The sequence below is a fragment of the Dermacentor albipictus genome, chromosome 9 (assembly GCF_038994185.2).
Source record: "Dermacentor albipictus isolate Rhodes 1998 colony chromosome 9, USDA_Dalb.pri_finalv2, whole genome shotgun sequence".
NCBI classification, from domain to species: Eukaryota; Metazoa; Arthropoda; class Arachnida; order Ixodida; family Ixodidae; genus Dermacentor; species Dermacentor albipictus.
In genome coordinates, this window is record NC_091829.1 from 95,807,382 (window position 1) to 95,829,751 (window position 22,370).

The 22,370-nt window shown below is 46.9% G+C and overlaps 1 protein-coding gene across 1 annotated transcript in view; it reads right to left on the minus strand.

The window, feature by feature from the left end:
• Positions 1 to 22,370, minus strand: part of LOC139049995 (uncharacterized) — a 159,999-nt gene that overhangs the window by 73,233 nt on the left and 64,396 nt on the right. The window contains exon 2 of the mRNA XM_070525980.1: positions 10,798 to 10,863. Coding sequence (XP_070382081.1) covers positions 10,798 to 10,863 — 66 coding nt within the window. The remainder of the gene's footprint in view (positions 1 to 10,797; positions 10,864 to 22,370) is intronic.

Genomic DNA, 22,370 nt, shown 5'->3' on the forward strand with positions numbered 1-22,370 from the left:
GTGTTTCTAAGAGCCACCACACCGCAAGCGTCAAGCAAAGCACTACAAGGCAATGCTGGACCGGTGCTGACAGACCGGCGGCTCGCGCGCGGGAATTGGACGACTGGCACGCGACGAGAGTCGATAAAGAGGAGAACGGCGTTTGAAGAAACGAAGCTCGAGAGACGTTTTTGTTGAGTGCATAGTCGGTTTTTGTTGACGGGCACAGGTTCGCCCAGAATAAATTAGTTTTCATAGAAACGGCTGTCGTAACTGTTGGTTACAATATCATCAAATTTATTGATGAAAGTTATTGATGTAATGTATTGATGTAATCGAGAGCTACTGGGATCGATACCCAGCACCTCTACCAAATGCAACGGGGGTGTTCGCCCCTAGCAGAACTAGTTCTAGGCTGCAGCGGTACGCTTTAACAGGTCGGCGCTATATCGAAACGGGGAAGCAAGCACTCCTCGTCGTCTTCTTCTCATTCACTAGCACCGCGCCCACTGCCCAGTGCCTTCAGTACAGGTGATAATTTCATTTTTAGTCCCTGCCACATTAGTTTAACGCAATCGCCTGCTCCATCTGGCATGTCTGCATCGATTTGGAAGGCGAATACAACTCGCTCGACGTCATAAACCATACGCTGCTTTAGTGACGCTCGGTATCGCTAAAGCCTATGATACCGTGGTGCACGCTGTATTGATAAATTGGTTACCATCCTGCGGTGTTCCTGTGTATTAGTAGCGTACTTTCAGTCATCTTTAGGTGAACGAGAATTTAATCGCTACGAAAGCGGCTTTTGTGCTACATGCAAACAAAGAAGAGGCGTACCGCCAGGCTCGGTCCTTTCCCCGGTGCGCTTTAGCATTCTCATGAGCACACTACCCTGTCATAAAGAAGTGACTATTTGTGTTTATACAGACGATGTTGCGTTTTTCGCATCGGCAAACGACGTCCACACGGTATACCAATGACTCAAACTTACCTTCGCGCTCTGGAGAGCTGGTTAGATGTTAATCAGCATTTACTCAATGCCAGCAAATGTGCTATCCTCGTTTTTTCTGATACATAACACAGTGGTAATATCATCGCCTTGACACCTTCAAAACATAGCACAGGCAGGGTCTGTTACATGCCTTAAAATTACTTATAACGCCTTTCAGCTGTCACCCACACATAGATTATGCTACTACAAAAGGTGCCTGTGCACATGGCATTTTGTGTAGGCTGAGCAATCATCGAATAGGGTTGAGAAGAGATACACTCCTAAGGATATATTGTATGTGCGTTCACCCTGTATTACAATTTGCTCAAGCGTACAAATCCCTTCCTCTAATCCTCTTAGGAAGAGAAGCATTGCGTTTGTGTTTAGGTCTTCGAACATTTGCTGCAATTTCTGTTCTTTATTTAGAATCCCATGTTTCTCCTCTTCTTGTAGGTTCCTGGTTTTGACTGTGCAGACGTTCCTGAGAATTTGTGAATACCCGATGCGACCTTTTCAAACAATATTTATTTCCCAGCTTGCGCTCTTTTTTGGCGTCATCTGGCCATGATTACATATTCCGGAAATTACATTCGTGTTAAATTTACTTTACTCTTTCGACATGCGCATATGAAAGTATGATTCCCGACAGAGCTGTTGCCCCAGATATTAAATTCGGTGACATTTTTTCTAATAATGTAAAATTACTTCAGCATTGCATTCTAGACCCCATATTACAAGGCCATCTGGAGAACTTTCAAAGAAACATCGTAATTGCGACAGCTGCGTCGCAATGTGAAGTTAGGTATAGGAATACTTTCTCCGATTGTTGATTGGCCATTTTCACTTCGTTTGTGAAATCTTTACCATTCTTTCTATCAAAATTTATGGCAGTGGTCCTAGTATTACACAAATTAGGACCGAAAATTACTTCAGCCTCGATATTCACTGATTTATTATCATTGTCGCCATCCCTCGTTTCATTCATTGATACCTGCGTAGTTAAAGAGCATGCGCTTAATTTGGGTGCCTGGCAATAAGGGACCTATTATACCTGGAAATCGCAAGTTTTCTAGCCAATGCCTCAATAAGTGGCCCGATTCTCCCTTACTGCCCTTCGACTGCTCATGTCACTGCTGCTAGACTTCGCAGGAGTGTCATTATGAAAGCAGCGTCAGGTTCCGCAATTACCAACTCTGTGAATTACCGACATCTTCTACACCCTTGGCACAAAGACTTTTGTCAAACACGAAAACGATAAGTGTCCAGCACGAGGCTGCGATGCGGTGTACCTATGTTGAACTAGGATCTACATAGATCTAGTCTGATCCCCTCACCAATATTCCCAGTCTCAGGCGAAGCGGAGAGAATAGACCATTTCTTGTTGTATTGCAGGCGTTTTTCTGTTATAAGCAAACGACTACCGGTAATCCCGCTTAGCAATATTGGGCTGAATTTATCTGTGCCTGTGATCCTATCTGTTGGAGCCTCCATTATTGGATTCAGTCAGAGAAATGTTTGCTTGTCAATCCAAAATTACTTGATGGAAACAAATCGATCACCATGTTAGACCTATCGTCCCATCTCCCCACCATAGCATTCATGTATTTATTTATTAAATTTTTTATGCATGGTTTCTTTTTCAATTACTTTTTTCCAACAAAAAAACTTCACTTCTTAAGCTACAATGTTCAAATTCTAAATTCCTTTGTTTTTATGCGCCTTATTTACTCACCCAGTTCATGGTCCATCCGCCACTGTGTATATGCCCCACAGCCAGTCAGGAGAACCACAACAACAGCAACAATAATAAAACGCTGGCATGAAAGAAGTTCATTGAATGCATCGCATACACAGTGCATTTCTGGTGCCGCCAGGAAAAACGTCAGGTTGTTGTACTTGAAGAACCCTTGTGGCGTGGGTGAGGTTCCGTTCAGCATCGCATATATTTGTCGAATCATTTTCGTCATTGGCTGAAGTCGAGTGGCACATAAGCAGCTACCGAAGTTGGCCTCGGAGACGTTAATTGAAGAGCAACGCACACCTACTGGAACATGCCCAGTGATCCAAGCTGGCATCAAAGAGGTTCATTGAGGATCGGTAAAGCCCGAGTTGAACATGTCCAATGCTCTAAGTCGGTGTCAAATATTTTATTCGGACAGTGGCGCCTACCCAGTCCCACGTCTGCAGTGACTCATGCAAGCGTGAAATAGGTTCGTGGAAGAGCGGCCCGAATGTAGACGATTCTACATACTCAGTGACTAAAGTTGGTCCCACGGCGGTGTTTGAACCATGTACCTGTGGCCAGTCTCTCCTGTCCCGGAGTGAGGAAAAAAATATCGCGTGTATTCTCACGTGGATCCTCACGTCTTCTGCAGAACATACGAAAACAAATGTCTTCCTTTTCTTTCTTTTTCATGTTTCACCGAATATGTAACACTTCAAAAGAATATATGTAATCGTTTCAGCACGCAATGCTCGGCCAATCCTGCAGTGAGGGTATGAGCCATAACATGTGGCCATCATCATCATCATCATCATCATCATCATCATCGTCATCTGCGGAACTCCGTTTTTCACTGCTCTCATTTTGTGAGTATTTTTGCGTGCTTTCGGGAGACGCTGCTCCGGAGACCTTCGGCGAAGGAAGCGGAGTCTGCTAGACGTCCGGAGGAGACAGGCGTCACAGCGTCACGCACTCTTAGGACGCGCAACCACCTCATGAGCGACACAAGCAGTGAGGACACCATGCTGTACTGCTCTGCTTCGGACGAGGATCTGTCGGATGGCGGTGATTGCTTGACATTTGTGACGGAAACAGGCAAGAGAATAATCGTCTGCTTCACTGATAATCGTCACTGATAATCGTCACGAGGGTGATGGCAAAGAACAATGACATTTTATTTATTTATTTATTTATTTATTGAACATACCTTACAGGCTCCTTTACAGGGCATTGAGTAAGGGGGGTAATAAAGAAAATACAAAGTAACTTGTCGGTGTACAACGTACGGCTCAAATTTGCAGGTTAACATAAAGGAGAGGAATCGATGATAATGTGGTATGGCGGCAAGTACAAGGTAGGGCGGGAAAAAGGATAACACGAAGAGAGAAAAAAAAAATATTGGCTGGCATTATACATATGGAAAAACTGCATACAAGAACTGTAGAGTATACCGATAACAATGACAACAGTAACAAGAAAAGAAACTACAACGAAAGATAGACTGACAAATATGCGGAATCTAGGCGCATGAGCAGTTGGCAGGGTTTAAAATACGCACAATGGTAGGGCATGATAAAATCGCAGGAACTAATGGCGTGCAAAGTAAAAACATTTATCAATATAAGGAGTGCAGTCGGGCACAAAGTGGGATACTGAAGAGAAAAAAAAAACACGTGCAGTGGTACAAAAAAATGACGGATGTCTTTGGTCTTAAAGCTGTCAAAATAACAAATAAATAAATACATGGGTAGTATACAGAACATGGCACCGGAAGTAAAATAAAACTGGAAATACTAGTGGCAAGTTTTTATTGCGAAAAGAGAAAGTGCAGGAGTTGACGGAAATTATCGTGGTCTGGTTCGGATGCAATGTTGTCTGGAAGATCATTTCACAAACGTATGGCGCGTGGAAGAGCAGATGCGTTGAAGGTGTGAGTTGACCCATATAATCGCGTGAAACTTAAGTGATTATGCAACCGACGTTATGTGATGGAAGGAGCATCAAGGTGAAATGGGAATGGTCTGTTGCTGCATGCGTATTTGTGAAAAAGGCATAAAAGGGCAATGTCGCGACGAGCACTAAGGGGTTCAAGTGAAAGATTGAGCTTAATTTGCGTTATGCTGTTATGGTTGTCATAATTGCGTGAAATGAAACGGGCAGCCCTATTCTGAACTGCTTCAAGCATGTTAATTAAATAATTTTGGTAGGGGGACCAGATAGATGCGGCGTATTCAAGCTGTGGGCGAACGAAGGTCTGATAAGCTAGATGACGAACGTGAGTGGGACAGTTATGTAAATTTCGACGTAAATATCCTAAAGATTTTGAAGCTTTTGCGCTTATGGTGGTAATATGGTGAGACCAGGAGAGGTTGGGTGTGAAATGAATACCAAGGTACTTATAAGATGATGCCTGCGACAGTTGGTAGTTGTTAATGGTGTAGTAGTAGTTGGAAATGTTTTGCTTGCGTGTGAAGGAGATTATTTTGCATTTTTCTGTATTCAGCGACATAAGCCATTTTTTACACCAGTTGTTAATGCGGTAAAGGTCGTTTTGCAGCGTTAAGTGGTCATCGGCACAGGTTATTGGACGATATATGATGCAATCGTCAGCGAAGATTCGCATGCAGGAAGAAATGTTTTCTGGCAAGTCGTTTATGTAGATTAAAAACAATAGGGGGCCGAGAACGCACCCCTGTGGTACGCCCGAAGTTACGTGAGAAAGGGAGGATTGGAAATTGTTAATTACCGTGAACTGCTGGCGGAGTGAAAGGAAGTTACGGAGCCACGATAAGGTTAGCGAGTCTAATCGAAGGGCAGATAATTTAGAAATCAGACGGCAATGGGCGACCCGGTCAAAGGCTTTCGAGAAATCAAGAAAAATACAGTCAGTCTGGAAGTTATTGTTCATGTTGAAGTGTAGTTCTGTACTTAATTCTAGAAGCTGTGTTTCGCAAGAGAAACCTTTACTGAATCCGTGTTGGTTGTTAAAAAAGAAATTGTTAGATTCTAAGTGTCGGTAAACATGAGAAGCGATGATGTGTTCGAGAAGTTTGCAGCAGATGCAAGTTAAAGAAATTGGACGGTAGCTTTCGGGAGTATGTTTATCACCGGCTTTGAACACAGGCACTATTTTACCAATTTTCCAATCGGAGGGAAGTTGACCTGTCGCTAAAGATTGCCTGAAAAGGTGGTATAAAATGTTAGCAGAAACGGAGACAGTGTTCTTAAGAATTTTAGAGTTAATATTGTCAATTCCGGCTGAAGTGGATAATTTGAGGTTTTTAATTAGAAGTACTATGCCCTCTGCAGTTATTTCGATCGGTTCCATATATGGGAAATCAAAATCGGGTACGTATGGAACGTCAAAGTGGTCTTCCCGGGTGAAAACAGATGAAAAGAATGTGTTAAATGCCGAGGTGCAATGACTGTCTGAAAGTGGAACATGATTGTCGTCTAGCAAAGATATCTGTTGCGGATCGTGTTCGGGGGATACCATCCTCTTTTTGCCCGAGACGCCAACCGACGACCTGACTCGGCTTAACAGGCAAGCCATATCTGTCCCACTGGAGGCTCTTGTTCCGAATGAAATTACAGATGTGAGAATTAACACCCGTGAGAACAATCTCGCCGTCTATGTCAAGGTCATTACAGCGCTGGATATCTTGAGAACAGTCAATGTGCTGGGCAAGAATAATGTTCGCACCATAATATCACAGGAGAGCGATACTTCATCAGGTGTGATTTATGATGTCGACGAGTCAAATACAACGACCGTCCTGTTTTTGTTAAACGCTCCACAGCAGATGTCACTATTATTGACATCCGTCGCCTCGGAGAATCACACTGTTTGAGGATAACCTTCAAGGAAGGAAGCTTGCCGTCACACTTGAAAGTTGGATTTTTCGTCATCCAGTGCGATCGTTCATTCCACGACCACTTAAGTGATATAATTGTTTGATGATAGGGCATGCCAGCGGCATATGTAAAAATTCGGCCGTGTGTCCAAAATGCTCCGAGCAGCACAGCGCTGATGCTTGCCCTGGGACTGATTTTAAGTGTGCGAATTGCTATAGTTCCCATGAAGCACCGTCGAGAAACTGCCCGAGACACAACACAGAGCTGTAAGTCGTAAAAGAAATCGAGAGAGACAACTCAACGCACAGAGAGGCCGCCGCCAATGTGCGACGGCGTCGTGCCCACCGCAGACGATCTTCGTCTACAAGAAATAGTGAGAACGTCGTAAGAAAGACGGTGCTTCCAAAAGCTGGTGTCCCCAAGATGATCACCCACACTAGCAACACAGCGTCTGCTGACGCACTGAGTACGTCTTCTGCAAACGCCTGGCCTGCACTTCCGACATTAAGTTCTTCAGCAGAACAAAGATCGACGGTAGACTACCAACGCACCAATGACGGCTCAAATCGCGTGGAAGGACCAAGACAAGCAAGCAATCGCTATAATGAAGTCTCTAATGAAAGTCGTTCGCGTATTGGTAGATGACATGCAGACGCCATCTGCTAGGGGTGCACTGCAAGTGCTGTATGGTCTGGATCCGGTACTTGTGAGCCTCGAACAGCAAGCGCAATGGCTTTACCGAGTCAGCCGTTCTTCAGACAAGTCAAGGAAGCGTCCATTATGCAATGGTATGCCCGAGTACTGAAATCCTGTATTGCCGATTTTCGCCATTACGTTTTCACCAATCGATTCCCCATTATTCTTCTATGTGAACCGAACCTGCAGAAACCCGTCAGGATCACCAGCTATGAACTTTATGTGTCATCGACTTGTAATGAAATTAGCAAGGCACTCATCTAGATACGGTGTGAAGTGGCTTACGATGTTCATCCAGTACTGCCACATGACCGTAATCAGTATGTTTGTTTGACCGTGAAAAAGCGCAAAGTTTCATTTACTCTAGTGGGCGCTTACCTTTCTCGATCAAGTCGTTTCGACAGAGAAAGACTGAGTGGCATTATAGATGCGGCTCCTGGTCCATGGATTGTTATTGGGGACTTTAACGCACGTCATTCACTTTGGGGAAGCATCAAGGTAAGTTCGAAAGGAAGAAACCTTGTTTCCTTTGCCTGTGACCGTGAGCTTTGCTGTCTAAACATGGCAGTCCCACGTTTCTGCGCGGCCGGGCATACACTAGTGATTTAGACTCGGCTTTTGTCTCTCCATGCCCCGCTCGCCGTGTCCTTTGATTCGCAGATATAGAAACCGACGGAAGCAACCACATTCCTCCCTACCTGAAGGTTAAAAGCCTAACCAAATCCGTCCCATCCAATTTTAAACAGACAATACAGTGGCTCGTGTTTGAATCATTTATGGAAGATGCATGCCACAACGGCTTTTCGCCCACACTAGAAATTCATATAGCCAATGCTATGCAGGATGCTATGCATTCATTTCGGCCATTCGAGAAGTACACAGATTTTCATGCGGAAATACAGAGCCTCCGTGCAATCCTCTGGCGAGGTAGTGATGGTACAGGCGGACTAAATCGGTTTACGACCTTATAGCGGCCAGACGCATTCAAAAGAAAATTCAACGTCGTCTTGCTGGGCTGCAAAACCAACGTTGCAAATCCGTTTGTGAGTCTCTCAATCCACGTAAACCTCTTTCAGTTGTCTAGAGAACAGCCCGCTATTGTTCAATGTCTTTCTCTATGGCAGTTACGCCTCCGAAATTTACTACGCGTTTTAGAACGATAGCTCTACTACTCAAGGTACAAACTCTGAAAACGTATGGTTCAGTCAATGTCATCGTCAAGCTCAGCCAAGGTAAAATTGGGATTTAGTCTGCCGCTTCCGGCGGCTGCTGCGTACGCCACGTGGGCGGCCATATCGTGAAAGCGATCTGCGATGTGGACACAGTTCGCGGTCCTGCGGGCATCTTCAAAGCGATCTCCGTTGTGTGCAAAATGCGCCGAGTACTAGTAGCTTCGTACGCGCTGTGCTCTTCATGTTTAATTCGCGTTGTAGCGTGACGCAGCATGAAGGTCAATTCGCTTGCTGCTGCTGCCATGCCGAGCAGCGTTTGTTTTGTGTTGTGGTGCATTTGTAGATGCAGTGGTTGCTGGCAGCGTCAAGGAGTGTCTGTGTCCTTTCCCAAAGCAAGCAAAACCGTGCTATCGCTGGACAAGCTTGGTTCAACCGCGTTCAACCGCGGCAATTTTTTCCAACTGTTCTGGCTCTGCGGCGCGTTTCTACAACTTTCATCCACGGACAAGCTAGCGCACTTGAGCACTGCGCTAGTATTTTAACGAGGCATTCGTGTTTTGTGATTCAACACGTTTTAATACCAAATAAGGGTATCCTTATTTCTCTAACGTGCACTATGTTCACTTCTCATTCTTCTTTTTCTTCTCGAATCTTACAATCCGGCCAGAATCCCATTACACCACTTCTTTATTGTTGAGCGGGCCTACACCCACTTATCTTACTTGGGCGTCCGCTCTCGATATTCAAGGAAAATATCTCTTACATCACTCCAACTGGCGTCTACGGAACTCAAGTGCTCACAAGGAAAACCTACGCGTGATTATCTCGTCTTCGACATCAAGTACATGGGAGGCTGTGAGCATTACCTCGCAAACATGGCAAAAGCCACAGCTTACGCAAAACGCTATGATCTCTGAGCGCACCCAAAGCCGACCTGTTGCACTTACTTGGCTAGTGATGGCAATTACGTTAGGTACTCAAAACTGAATGCAAGAAGTTTCCTGCTGGGAAAATATAAACTTCAACATTACACTTAAACACTGAATCATGCAAGCTGGAGACACTCGCTTTATCATACTACATTTTAATCTTACTATTAGCTTTCCTGGAACCAGCAATGGCGCTACAAGCGTAGGAAGATTGCTTCAAACAATATTCTAAAGCTATTCGCTCCAGCTTACCCCAACGCCGGCTCACGCTAAGTTTGTTGGTGCGCCAGGCTTTCGCGTCAGCTATGTGACGCAATAGGGAAGCGCAAGAGAGAAGCGCGGATGCAGTTCACGCGTCATACACGACGCGTTTAGCGGTGATGATACGGTGCCTCATTACGCTGCTTCGGCGCTAATCGTGTTAACGTCGACGGTACCTTAAAAGATATCTACTGAAATTTTCATCATTTTTATTTAAGTTATTTCTTAACAAATGGTTTTTTAGCTCTCACTCTCTAGCTAAGAAAGCTTCGCTTCAAAATGGTGATCTCTTGGTAGGGAGCGTCGAGATGTTCTCCTGGGAGTACTAGCTTCGAAAGCACATTGGATGTGTAATTCTATCATCTTCTATATGTGAGTTTGGCGGCAACAGAGCACCATTAACAGCCAGCAGCTAGAGCAACGGTCAGCAAAGGCAGGAGGGGCTCGAAAAAAGGTATTCGCTTTAAAATTACCATGTGGCTCGTGTAGCGTTCGGTGGGTTGTACACAGAAGCATTGTACCACTCGGCTACAGTTTCCACGCACTCTACGATGTTAAAATTCACAGATCTGGAGATGGCTGTTATATGGTACTAATTGAAGCTATATACCATAATTAGGTGATCAGCACGCTGAGCTCTCCTCGGCTGTCTCGGTCATACGGCAAGCCCTCACCACATACGCCGCACGGAAGCGCTGCTCGCGACACCACTATAGGTCACATTCTTAAGAAGAGCAAGACGTGCTCTGCAGTGACCGTAGCTATGTAATGCACACTGTAGCGCTAGAGTAATGCGCACTGTACACTAGAGTAGTGCTAGAGTAGTGCACACTGCAGTGCGCACACATGGCACACTGCATACCATGTGTGCACTTGTTTTTCACGCGTGCCTAATGGAGTGTGACTTATTTTCGCATGGCGCTAGTTAAAATTCCATGCAAAGAGAAAAAAAAGAGCTGGCGTGGCGCAGTTGTAGAGTAGCGTACTCCGGCGCAACGGGCCTGGCTCGATCGCGGCAGGAACTGTGTTTTTTTTTCTAATTCCTGGCGATAGCTGCGACGGATGCCGACGCGGCAGGAGCGGCGGCAGCGAACACCATCGTCAAAAGAGAGGGCTACTAGAAAGAGCCCATAACCGCTTGCATTGTAAAATAAGAAGAGAATGAAAGAAACGGTTTTTATGCCTACTTACCTGAATTTCCCCAGCAGGCGCAAAGAAGCGGTAGAAATGCAAACACCAGTAATTTCAAAGCCATGTCTGTGTAAAAGCATTAGAGAAACATAAGAAATATTGGAGATGCCTACGAAACAGGCTAAATTACAGACGTTATATCCATTGCGTACCCATTCACCCATTGCATACATGTTATTTTCAACACCGTTGTAAAATAATATTGCTGCATGCGTATTACGTTGTTACTTTTGGACGATGCGCTCGGGCGCCCCTAACGAGGAAGACGAACTGCTCCTCGATCTCGAGCTGTTGGCTGAACTGGCCAGCAGTGAAGTTTTTTTACATACACATAGTCTTGAGTGTTTCATTCCTCGCTCAAGTAACATTTTGGTGGAGGGTGGCGTTCCCCGTTCCCGCCACGGAGCTCCACAGCAGCCACACCGTTTAACTTTTCACTGAACACCTTGAGCACGACTGCCTTCGTTGGTCTGCCGCCTAAAGACTTGGTTTTCTTCTATTTGCTGTCATCTTTCCAAGTGCCCAATGGTGATTATGCCGTCGCACCTGTTGCTCACGTGCTTTTAATGCCCAATATTGCTACGGAACAGTATTTGCGATGACGAAGAGGCGAGCACTTTGAAGACGACGACGCCGATTGGAGGCTAACGCGGGCTGTTGCCTCTTGGCCAAGGGCGGTGTATTTCCTTCTAAATATACTTGTATATAGTTTTTCGTCAGCCTTTTCCTACGTAACATATCTGGTGAACATATCTGGTGGAGGACATATCGGCGAAAGGATGCGTCGGTAGGTGTAAAGCGTAGACGCTCGATGAATGCTCGCAGCGATAGGTCTCGGTACTGCTAATCGGCGATGTTAGCGAAGGCAGACACAGAGAAAATGCCGTTGGCGCTACTACTCTCGGCGCCGTCAGGCTCATCTACCGGGTAGCGAGACAGACAGTCAGCGTCCTTGTGTAGTCGGCCAGATTTGTAGGTGATAGAATACGAATATTCTTGGAGCCGTAAAGCCCAGTGACCAAGTCTTCCTGTAGGATCTTTCAGTGAGCATAACCAGCAATGTGCGTGATGGTCTATGACAACGGGAAAGAGTCGGCCATATAAGTATGGGCGGAACTTTGCAACCACCCAAACTAGGGCCAGACACTCACGCTCAGTGATGGAATAGTTGCGCTCCGCGGGCGAGAGGAGCCTGCTGGCGTAAGCGATAACACGGGCGTGGCCACGCTGGTGTTGTGCCAGTACTGCGCCAATTCCGTGACCGCTGGCATCAGTACGGGCTACGGTAGGCGCAGAAGGATCGAAATGAGCCAAAACGGGAGACGTGAGAAGGTCGACTAGATGCGAGAATGCAGAGGCCTCGTTACCGCCCCACTCGAAAGGGGCGTCTTTTTTCAAAATCTCCGCGAGTGGTCGTGCTATGGCCGCGAAATTTTTCACGAAACGGCGGAAGTACGAACAAAGGCCGATGAAGCTGCGGACATCCTTGACAAACTTCGGAACAGGGAATTGCGTAACCGCATGAATCTTGCCTGGGTCCGGTTGCACTCCGTTCACGTCAACGGGATGTCCAGGGACGGTAATCTAGCGACAGCCTAATTAGCACTTCGATGCGTTGGGTTGCAGACCGGCTCAACGAAAAATGTCCAGGACTGCTGAAAGGCGCTCGAGGTGCGTAGGGTAGAGTACTACGTTGGGTAGAGCACTATAACGTCGTCCAAATAGCACAGGCACGTGGACCATTTGAAACCGTGAAGAAGGTAGTCCATAATGCGTTCAAAAGTGGCAGTAGCGTTACGTAGACTGAACGGCATCATTCTGAATTCATCGAGACCGTCGGCTGCTACAAAAGCAGTCTTCTCGTGGTAGCCGGAGCGAACGTCAATAGAGGAGAAGTAGCGAGCACCCTGGAGGCAGTCGAGGGCGTTATCAATCCGAGGTAGGGGGTACACGTCCTTTTTGGTAACCCTGTTAGGGTGCCGATAATCCACCCAAAGCGCCATGAGCCATCCTTCTTTATTACCAGTACAACAGGTGACGCCCATGACTGTTTTATGATGCTCTTGGCAAGCATTTTGCGAACTTCTGCGTGAATAACTTGACGCTCAGCTGGTGTCACTTGATATGGGCGGGGATAAAAAGGAAGGGCATTGTCGGTATTAATGCGATGTTTAACAGCTGCAATTTGGTCCGAAGGACGATCGTTAAGTAAAAAATATCGTGGTAGAAAAACAGAACACAGTAGGGCTCACGAGCATGCTCGGACGGCATGCCAGGCGCAATCATTTTCTGTAAGTTGGTGATTGTACAAGTTGCCGCCTTCGATGGTAGAGGAGGATCAGCTGAATTGTCCACTGCAATAGATGCTACTGAGTGATCCTCGAATGAGCAAAGCTGGGCCAGAGAAATCCCGTCTGGCAGCACTTGTGTCGTCAAGCCAACATTGACCACTGGCAGGCAGAATAAATTCGCCGTAATAAATAAAAGTGTATCAGGTACGGTGATACCGTGTGTAAACAGGAGGTCTTGCATAGTAGCCGTGATATAGTGACCGTCGGGCACTGGTAGGGATGACACTAAGTCAACGTAAGTCAGTGCCGTATGGGGCAAGCGAACGAAGTCGACGGAACTGAGTCGACTAGGGTGCGGTTCAGCGGGATCCAGAACAGGCAGGTTGAGGCGGGAGTACTGGTGGAACAATCGATGAGGGCACAATGTGTGGAAAGGAAGGCTAAGCCGAGGATGATGTCGTGGGGACAGTGGGCGATGACTGTGAGTAGCACGATAGTGGAGCGATGGGCGAAGGAGACTCGGGCGGCCCACATAACAATTACGGGGGCTGTTCCGCCATCGGCGACACGGACAACAGGCGTCGTGGCGGGCGTGATTATTTTCTTCAGGCGGTTACGAAGGTCAGCGCTCATTACCGACAAATGCGCCCCAGTGTCTATAAGAGCAGATACAGAAACACCATCGACTTGTACGTCAAAGAGGTTAAGATGAGTGGGCAACGTCGGTAGAGGATTTGGCGGCGTAGGGAGAAATGCAGCGTTACCTCGAGGCGCTACACCGTCTAGTTTTCCGGCTGGGAGCGGCGTCCGAAGGGAGTCGGCAAAAAGGAGCGACGGCGCTGGGGAGAGCGAGATTGTCGTCGTTGGGGCGAAGGCGAACGATAATAGGGGCGGTTCGGCGCAGGAGGATCAGCGGCGGCATTATCGGAGCGTGCGGCGTAGGGACGAGAAGGGCCACCTGGGGGACCAGAGTAGGCGGTATAAGTAGACCGGGTCGGGGAACTCCAGCGACTGTGACAGTGATGAGAAATGTGCCCCATTCAACGGCAGTGAAAACAAGTGGGCTTGTCGTCAGCAGTGTGCCATTCAGATGGGTCGCGGAAATGTGGTGGGTAATAATTAGAGGCTTGATTGCGGAACATTTGGACGACACACAAACAAGAGAAACACACACCATAGAGCGCTCTGTGGTGTGTGTTTCTCTTCTGTGTGTGTCGTCCGAATGTTGCGCAAATCAAGCTTCTAATATGCTATACCAACACGCCCAGTCCTCAACCTTGGTGGGTAATAATATGCAGGACGGGGCGGAATCGAAGAAGCCGGGTGGGTGTCAGTGTGATGGGCTGAGCAGATGGTGTGAAGACCCACGTTTGTGAACACCTGGAGGACAACTGCCTGGATCGGGAAAACCGTGACTGCAAGCGTGTTGGAGGAGCTGGAGTCCAAAACAGCCGGATAGGCGGCATCGATCTTACGCCGGACGATCCTGGTAACATCGCCAGTATTGTTGGGACGAGGAGCGTCGGCACAGGAAGATGTCGCTGGGGTGTTGGGCAGACGGGCAAACTGCTGATCGATACGTCGGCTTTTAGCGAGTTCCAGGGGGCAGCACTCTTTTATAACTGCATCCACCGTCGCTACGTTGTTGAAAACGAGCAAGCTGAAGGCGTCATCGGCAACGCCTTTGAGGATCTCAGAAACCTTGTCGGACTCAGTTATGTGTGCGTTAATTTTGCGGCGCAGAGGCAAGACGTCCTGAATGTATGTGACGTAGGGCTCTGTTCACGTCTGCACACGGCCGGATAATGCCTTCTGCGTGACAAGTTGGTGACAGTAGGGGTTGCCGAACAAGTCTCGGAGCTTTTGCTTAAGCGAATCCCAACTAGTAAGCTCATCTTCGTGCGTTCGAAACCAAACTTGAGGTATGCCACCGAGGGAAAAGACTACGCTGGCGAGCATGATAGTAGGGTCCCACTGGCTATTGCGTCTGACGTGTTCGTACAGGCTTATCCATTCCTTAACGTCTTCCCCATCTTTGCCCGAGCATACGCCAGGACCACGGCGACCGGGGAGAGTGATGTGGGTCGTCGAAGTGGCAGCAGGTCTCGGAGGCGGCTGAGTCGAGTTGTCGTGGCCGGGAGACTTGAAGGAAGGCTCGACGTACAGTCCACTGCGAAGCTCCGTGACGAGGTACATGGAACGTCCACCTCCACCAGATATGTTACGTAGGAAGACCAGACCAAAAGCTATACACCAGTATATTAACAAGGAAACATGCCGCACTTGGCAAAGAGGCAATAGCCCGCGCTAGCCTCCAATCGTCGTCATCCTCTTCACACTGTCGCCTCTTCGTCATCGCAAATACTGTTCTATAGCAACATTACTGCGTCTTACTCACCCGTAACTGTTGCGATAATAGGACATGCCTCCCCATCGCCAGTTTTGGCCTGAAAAAGCAATTTCTACACCCAGGCATACCGATTCCCACGATGCATGCTATAGCAAAAGACCACGTCACGACTTTTCCAGTAGACGTCTACTCCGAATCTTCAGCTTGTCCCACAAGATGCAATTTTCCTCGCCGTAACGTTTAGTGTAATGATTACTGCGGATCTATGCCACTTTTTGGTTTCCTAAATATTTACGACCTCAAAAAGCGACATTTAAGTCAGACGTCTCTTCTTCAGTATCACATAAATACTGGTGATGCTAGTCCCATTCATCGCCGGCCATCTCGAGACTCTGCGTGAGAGCATAAGCCTATTCAAGATGAGGTGAACAAGATGCTTTCCAAAGGCATTGTTGAACCTCCGTGCTTGTTAAAAAAAGGATTGCACGTGACATTGTTGTATAGGTTGTCGTCATCTAAACCGAAATACAAAAAAAGGACGTCTACCCCTTGCCTCACGTTGGCGAAGCCATCGATTGTCTCTTAGGTGCCAATTACTTTACATGTATACAGATCCGGTCTGGCTATTGGCAGATTTTTGTAGATGAAAAGGGCCAAAAGAAGACCAAGACCGGGTTCTTCACCACTGATGGATTATATAAACTCAAAGTAATAATTTCGATCTATGCGATGCCCCAGAAACGTTTGAACTTATTATGGACTCTTTGCTTCAAGGGATCAACTGATCAACACGCCTTTGCTACCTAACGACGTTCTCGTATTGCCCCTATATTCGAGACAACATTTCAGCACTTATCAGCTATTCTTCAAGTCTTCCTGAAGGCTGGGCTCCAAATGAATTCATTAAAGTGTCACTTCGGTCACCAGCTGATTACAGTACTCGGGCACCTCCTCGAGAATTCCAGTATTCGACTAGGCCCGGATAAAATTTGTGCTATCACGTCTTTTCGTGTACCTTAGTCTGTCAAAACATCCGAACTTTTGTAATACTATGCTCCTACTTTCGACAGTTAGTGAAATATTTTGCAGTGATTGTCCGACCACTTACTGATGTTCTGGAGAAGGATGTACCGTTTACATGGGGTGGGGGGGAGATCCCGCTCAAGCTGCCGCTTTCGCCCACCTCCCTAACTTTCTCACCATGCCATTTATATTGGCTCCCTTTGACCCATTCTCTCTTACAAATGTCCGTACAGATGCCATTGGCCACGCAATCACCAACGGGGACAAGATTCTATTATCACCTACGCTAGCCGCCTCTTTACAGCGGGGGAGCGCAACTATTCGATCCCAGAACAAGAATTGGTGGCTCTCGTCTGGGCAGTTTCTAAGTTCTGCTTATATTTATATGGCAAACATTTCCCGGTAATCACGAATCATCGCGCGTTCTGCTGTATTTCATCACTTAAGGATCCTGCCAGTCACCTGGGTCGCTGGGCTCTGCAGCTTCAAAATTATTCCAATACAGGAATGTGCAGTCTGGACGCCTACACCAAGACGCAGACTGTGTATTAAGTAATTCATTAACAAATCGCCCACCATTACTCAGACGCTTGCGTTTTCTCCGTACCTCAGTTGCTCCACGTCACCGACAAGCAACGCAGTGATGCCACCTAGCGCGCCCTCACTTATCGCTTGTAATATTCGGCTTCCGATACGTATTTTCACTTGCTTGCCCCCCAGGATGGTGTACTATAGCGGCACAACATTCATTCCGATGGTTCGGCCCCATTTCTGCTCATGACTAAGCACCTCTGGTCAGCTGTTTTCCATGAACTTTTCCAATTACCAAACGCCGGTCCCATCGGCGGTTCAGCCCCTACGGCTGGATTGGCCGACGCTTGCTTTAGCCAGACCTTGCCCGCACCCTCTGGAAACACGTAGCGGCGGGTGAGAAATATCAGCGCCGAAAAACACGACCGACCCTCCCTGTCGGGTGTCTTCTGCAGCTCGACGTCGCGTCAGGGCCGTTCTTCTGCGTTGGCTTTGGCTTTCCTTCCCTCCCTCTATAGACGTCTCGAAACAAGTGGGTCACTGTGGCGACAAACTACACCATGCGCCATGCAAGCAGCAATGCGCTTCCAACAAGATTCTCCACAGATGTCGCGGATTTTCTCTTACACCGTCAGGACGTCCAACTAGGGCTGATCCTACGGGCCCAGCTGGCAGCGGCATCCAGCGGAGCCCTGGACTAGGGGCACACAGCCATTGCCAAGAAGATGGAAGACACCATCTAACTCCGCGAAATGCATAGAATTTTCTAGAGCTAAATAAACGTTTCTCCTCCTCTTCCTCCTCCACTTACACAACGTAATTTTGCAACATGAAGCTCTGCACCAACTGCTCACTGAACGCGGCGCGAGATTCTTTTCAAAAATCATCGACAACATCCAGCAGTCCTGGTCAACTAGGCACAAGCTGACTAAGCCTTAACATCCGCAGATTATTGGTCTCGAGGAGCGTCTGAATCTAACACTGACCGACATGATTGGAAAGTATGTCCCGTTTGACCATACTGACTGGGACCTTGCTTTACCCTACAGCATTTGCATATAATTCTTCGTGCCACAATACTGCCGCCAATTCCCCTTTTTTGTGCTATTCAACCCAGCACCAACATTGTCACTCGACACATTCCTCCCATCCGCCGCAGAAAAGGCTACCGAATATGCACTTGATGAGATCACCAGTCCAGCCTAAGTACGCCAAATTGCTCCCTCTCGCCTTCTGACCTGCCAATAGAACAAACGGCGTTTAAACTAAAGGCAATAAGGAGGCGTTCACTTTTCGCCTCGATGCCTGGTGATGCTGTGGTCTCGTACCCGGCACGTCGGGCTGTCCATGTGGGCCTGCCTCACTACTCAGGCCCATAATTAGGGCTGCATTCCGTGATTCCAGTCACGTATAAAATGGTTCCATTCACTGCCAGTGCCTCATCTGCCCGCATTCCAGTGACGTTGTGCATGTCGCACACCTCAAGCTTCATTACTCCAATTTAGACCCAACGGAACGCTGCTTCTACCTCAGGGGATAAGGCTACATGCATATTGCGTTGTTTCTATTGCACGATGCGCGTGGGCGCCCCGACGAAGAACAACTACTCCTGGATCTCGAGCTGTTGGCTGAACTGGCTAGTGCTTCAGCTTCTTTGTAAATATACATTGTAAATAGTTTTGATTGTTTCATCCCTCGTACGCGTAACAATATACCAAGCGTGAAGAACCTGCAATCATACTCAATATACATATTAATCTGCAAGGCTGTTCTTTCCAGTTCCTCAATTTAAATGGCACAAAAGTGGGTGGGGGACAGGGGGACGAGAAATGTTAAATGTCCAGATAACCCTCAATAACACTCTTTTCTGCTACAACGTGCACCATTGGGTGCTCTATGTCATCCTGACAATGGAAGTTTCAGACGATGCAGAAAAGTGAGATACGCCGCCGTGCTCTCGTGTGCTTTGCTGCGACTTAAGTGGGCTCCATGAGAAACAAAATTGACGGCGTCGGGGCGCCGCTGGACGCAGAGAGGCACACTGCATGAAGCGATCTGAACTGGTTTTGTGCATTTGTCAGTCGTAATTTTGGTTTTGTGTGACTGTACGCATCGTGGGCGGGGCACTAATGCCGGCCACGACTCTGGCGTGACTTACCACCGCAAGTCGTCAAGTCGCCCCCATTACGTTTGAGCTGAGGTCGATTTTGCTCAGTGGATGTTAGCCGCAACGTAGCAGCCAAGTTGATGCATTTCCCACATTGAGACCTGCACTGAACATACGCCAGCAGGACGATAATAACTACTCTCAAAGCTCAGCTTTCACCATAGTGTTAATAGCTTTTCAAAAGGGCTATACTGCCCGCAGAGTATTTATGCAACACAAGAACGGCGCATTTCATTATGTCGGCAAGTGTAAGGTTGCCGCTCACTGGCGAAGTACAGGAGAAAACGTGTCCCTCTGGCACGAAATAATGACAAAATACTTAAAACATATATGTAGGCTTCCTATGGCAATATGAGAAGCGTTGTTTCAGAGTGAGACGTGGAAGCATGAGAGTCCCGGAGACTTCCAAAGCTCCAATTGGGTGGTCGTATATGACCACCAAGTCACCGTTTTTGGGAGAGCGTGATTTTTATAGGTCGTCTTCTCCTTTCGTGTGCTTCAACAGGCGCATAGTTTGTGTGCTCGATAGCGTATTGCTAAACTATGCTAAACTCTGCGCACATAGCACTCATTTGGACAGTGCGTATATACCTATCAAGCGAAAACGCCGATGCCTGCCGTATTCGGCACGGCAACGAACGACGTTGTTTACGCTGTAGTAACGAAAGAGCCATCACTTGTTGCCTGTTTATGAATAAGCCGCAAACTTTATTCTTCTGTCACTTAATGTGTAGGCTTAACAATACACACACATCTACAACTCTGCGTAGGTGCACTTCGTTCATCGAAATGCCGGGCCAGTGCAACCGACAGCCTTCAATCAGGATCGGTGATGTACCGTGGCACTGTGCCATATCGCCACTTCCCACTTTTTGTGTGCATTGTCCTATGCTGAAAGTGGTTGACTTCAAGTCGTATGGCCAGGGCTGAACTATAAAAGCACTTTCCTTCGTCATAATTGCTTATCCTATATTTCAGATCTATCGGTAGTGGATGAACTCGTAGGCTGTGTTAGGCCTAATGAAGATGAGCTGAATGAGATTGGCACCGCCTCAAATTCAATGTGGGCGACTGGCAAAGGTGGGAAATCATGAATTTAAATTGAGGAAGTAGGTTATAGACTAAGTTTGAGCGTCAAGAAATACCTACACAAGGGCAGTTGCTGCCGCATTAGCGTTTTCGGTGCCATGTTCTCACTTGGTAGCCAATCTCATGGCGAGCAGTACGCTGGTTTTAACGGCGTCGTCGGCATGAAAGCCTGTCACACTACGACGACTCACTGTTGTCGGTCGCGTCTTCGTCATGCTATTATGACAATGTAGGTAGCTCTCCTACTCACAGATTCTGCCAACTGGTCGGCCGAATGTTGATGTCAACCTATACCGTGGCGTACCACACGTTAACCGAAAATCATTTTGAACAGCTGAAATTTCTACGAATACACAGCGTACATACCGCTTCATCAGCACTGTAAGAGTTCGCCTCCTCATCCACTATGTTGCAGGCTGCCCGCGCTTTTGCAGATGCGTGCATCTTCTGCTGCACGAATCACCGACACCGTAAAAAACGTTTCCGGTGCTTGCCACTAAGGTACGGTGCATGTGCAATCGGAACATGCAAAAGGCGGAGTACCGCCGTCTATAGACCTTATTCACACGCCAGTCAACCGCTCCGTCTTCTCATGATGATGATGATTTTCTGACTACCCTTTGAATGAACGTACAGATTTTATCCACCTGATTTCTTTCTTGTCATGTTTGTGAATGCCCATGGCCTAATTATAGTGAACAGAATTATTTGGGCACTTCACATACATTCAGGATAGGATATCACCGTCTATGTCTCTAACCGTTTTTCCGCCAACTTGGATGAATGTGTATTCAATGGCATGAAGAGAGGAACATCGCACTGGTTGGGCTGGGGAATCCCTGCTCAATATGAACCGTCGGATAAATTAAAGAAATTATGATACACCGTTATTTTCCTACACAGGTGGTGACACAAAAAAATATGTGGGAGATTATAAGTGAAGTTATGGAAAACACAACCAAATCTTCTTTCCCGACGCTATTGACAAGACACTACTTAACAATTCAAAACATATTTTTGGGGTATAGACTTGTCCCTAGCTACGAAGTTCAATGATTGTGACGATATAACTTTTTCCAGGGTCGTGTTCCCAATGCTTTTGCCATGTATAGCATTGATATTCAGGACGTAATGTCCACCGTCAGTAATATATGAAAGCCTTAAGACTCCGAACAAGATGGTATTACTCTTCAGCCAAATAAAGAGAACATACATATTTTAGGGCCACTTTTGTGCCACCATCTTAATCATTCTTTTAGCTGCTCTAGGTATCTGTCTCTGCTAAAAATTCCTAAGGCTGTCGCTATATTGAAAGATGAAGATCGCACTGACCCTTGTAACTACAGGCCAATTTCCGCTCTGGGTATCATCAACTCTATTTCGAAAAAGGTTCTTGCCAGCTGATTCCATAAATTCATAGATAAGTATCAGCTTGTGTTTCCGCACCATCGTCAGCTTCGTCCAAATTATTCTAGCCTGCCAGCAGTGCTAACGCTATCTCAAATAATTAACGTTGCTTTACAAAATGACATGCTTGTTGGAGTCATTTTTTGGACCTAGAGAAAGTCTTCGACACGGTTGACCACACTATATTTCTTAATAAGCTAAAGCATTATGGTTTCCGTAGAACCGCATTTAATCTTCTTACCCTGCAGTTACCTCTACAACCACGTACAAGTATTCAGTATGAACAATATTACATCAGCATCTGAGACTTTGAACACAGCAGCCCCGCAAGGGTCCGTGCTTAGGAGAAGGTTATATTTACATAATACTGACCTTCCACTGAAATTAAAATCATGTAGAATCCTTATGTGTCCCGATGACACATTCATTATTGTTGCTGAAGACAAGGTTTACGATTTATTAACTGAAGCAAGCGTGGAGTTAAGAAAGGTCTGTGAATGGTTTTAAATTACGATGTCTGTTATAAATGTATCAGACCTTTGGCCGAAGAAAAAACCTGGCATAACTGGAGCGCTGGAAACCTAATCACCCTCAAAGTAGTCTCCTTGGGACTCCACACACTTCTGCCAGTGGTGCTGTCATTCTTGGAAGCATGTGGAGAAGGCAACTTTCGGAGTATAGTTCAGCTCATCTGTCGTTGCAGCTATAATGTCAT